This window comes from Chiloscyllium plagiosum, unplaced genomic scaffold (genome assembly GCF_004010195.1).
Source record: "Chiloscyllium plagiosum isolate BGI_BamShark_2017 unplaced genomic scaffold, ASM401019v2 scaf_61134, whole genome shotgun sequence".
Lineage (NCBI taxonomy): Eukaryota > Metazoa > Chordata > Chondrichthyes > Orectolobiformes > Hemiscylliidae > Chiloscyllium > Chiloscyllium plagiosum.
In genome coordinates this window covers 9,376-10,864 of record NW_025205744.1, presented here as the reverse complement: position 1 = coordinate 10,864, position 1,489 = coordinate 9,376, and the positions used below count along the sequence as shown (strand labels likewise).

At 54.4% G+C, this 1,489-nt stretch overlaps 1 protein-coding gene across 1 annotated transcript in view; it reads right to left on the bottom strand.

Annotated features, from left to right (window-relative positions):
- Positions 1–680: 680 nt before the first annotated feature.
- Positions 681–1,489, bottom strand: part of LOC122546465 (threonine--tRNA ligase 1, cytoplasmic-like) — a 10,119-nt gene continuing 9,310 nt past the window's right edge. The window contains exons 4-5 of the mRNA XM_043685171.1: positions 1,234–1,338; positions 681–838 (exon numbers count right to left, since the gene is read on the bottom strand). Of these exons, the coding sequence (XP_043541106.1) occupies positions 688–838; positions 1,234–1,338 (256 nt within the window). The 3' untranslated portion in view covers positions 681–687. The remainder of the gene's footprint in view (positions 839–1,233; positions 1,339–1,489) is intronic.

The following is a 1,489-nucleotide window of genomic DNA, read 5'->3' as shown; positions in this document are numbered from 1 at the left end:
GGACTCCAGGATGAATATTTCCCATCAACCACCTTCTCAAAGAACTCAATAAGGTTTGTGAGGCACGACCTACCCGTCACAAAACCGCGCTGACTATCCCTCATCAAATTATCCCTACCGAGAATGGTCACCGGAAATTAACAGCAGATACACAGGCCATTTGGCCCCTCTGCAGAATGCTGCCGCACTGTCTATGGCAAGGATCTCCAAAGACTCTCAAATTCTCCAGGACGTGAATCCCTCCTCATCCACCTTCTCAAAGAACTCAATAAGGTTTGTGAGGCACAACCTACCCTTCATAAAACCGCGCTGACTATCCCTCATCAAATTATCCCTATCGAGAATGGTCACCGGAAATTAACAGCAGGTAAACAGGCCATTTGGCCCCTCTGCAGAATGCTGGCGCACTGTCTATGGCAAGGATCTCCAAAGACTCTCAAATACTTGAATCCCTCCTCATCTCGGTCTCAAATTGGTGCCCCTTCATTCTGAGACTGTTCCCCCCCTGGTCCGAGACACTCACATGAAGGGGCGATGGGGGGAGCAATCCATCCTCCCGTCATTGACTCTGCCAAGCCCCTGAAGAATCCTCAACAAAAATCGCTAATCTTCTCAACTCCGGGGGTGGGTGGGGTGGGGTGGGGTGGGGTGGGGGGGGATAGGCCCCCCAGCCTGTTTGGCCTTCGCTCAGAACACCACCCCTTGCCCCACAGCCAGGGAGTCCAGAGCTCTCTGAATACAGCTCCCTGCACCCCGCAATCTCACCTGTTGGGCATAGTCTGCAGTGCTGCTGCCCACGGCTAGTACCATGACCTGCGAAGGCGAGAGCCAGAATGGCCTGCAACAAGAGACAGAAGGGTGAAGGCAGGGTTGACCCCTTCCCCCTGGGTGGGTGGGATCTTTATCGCCAACTTCGCGCCCAGATTCCATGTTCACTAATGCCTGCCCCAGCAGGGAATCTGCTACCTTTCTGGCCGACACGCGACTCGAGACCAAAGGCCACGTGGTTGATTCTTAACCGCCCTCTGAGGGGAATTAAGGATGGGCAATAAACGTTAGCCTAGCCACACCCCACATACAAATAATGTGTAAATAATTCATCGATGACTGGGTGTACGGGCAAGGAGGAAATAGTGGACATGAGGTCGACAGGATCCTGCCCGACCGCTGGAGTTTGACAGGTTTTCCCAGAGTTCCGCTCTCTTTCCAAACCAGACGCCTGGGTAGATTTACCATTTGCCTGCGTAATTCTCAGACAGGATCGCGATCATCCGCTCCACTGAGCCCAGGATCGCACGGTGAATCAACACTGGGCTCGCTTTCACACTGCCATCTTTCCTGCAACAGAAGACGGACACCAGACACTGACCAGGATCAGGCTTCTCCCTATACAACCCCTCCACTTCCCGTGGGAGCGGGTCCCCCATTCTCCCCCCCAACTCCCAGTGGGAGCGAGTCCCCCATTCTCCCCCCACTCCCTGTGGGAGCG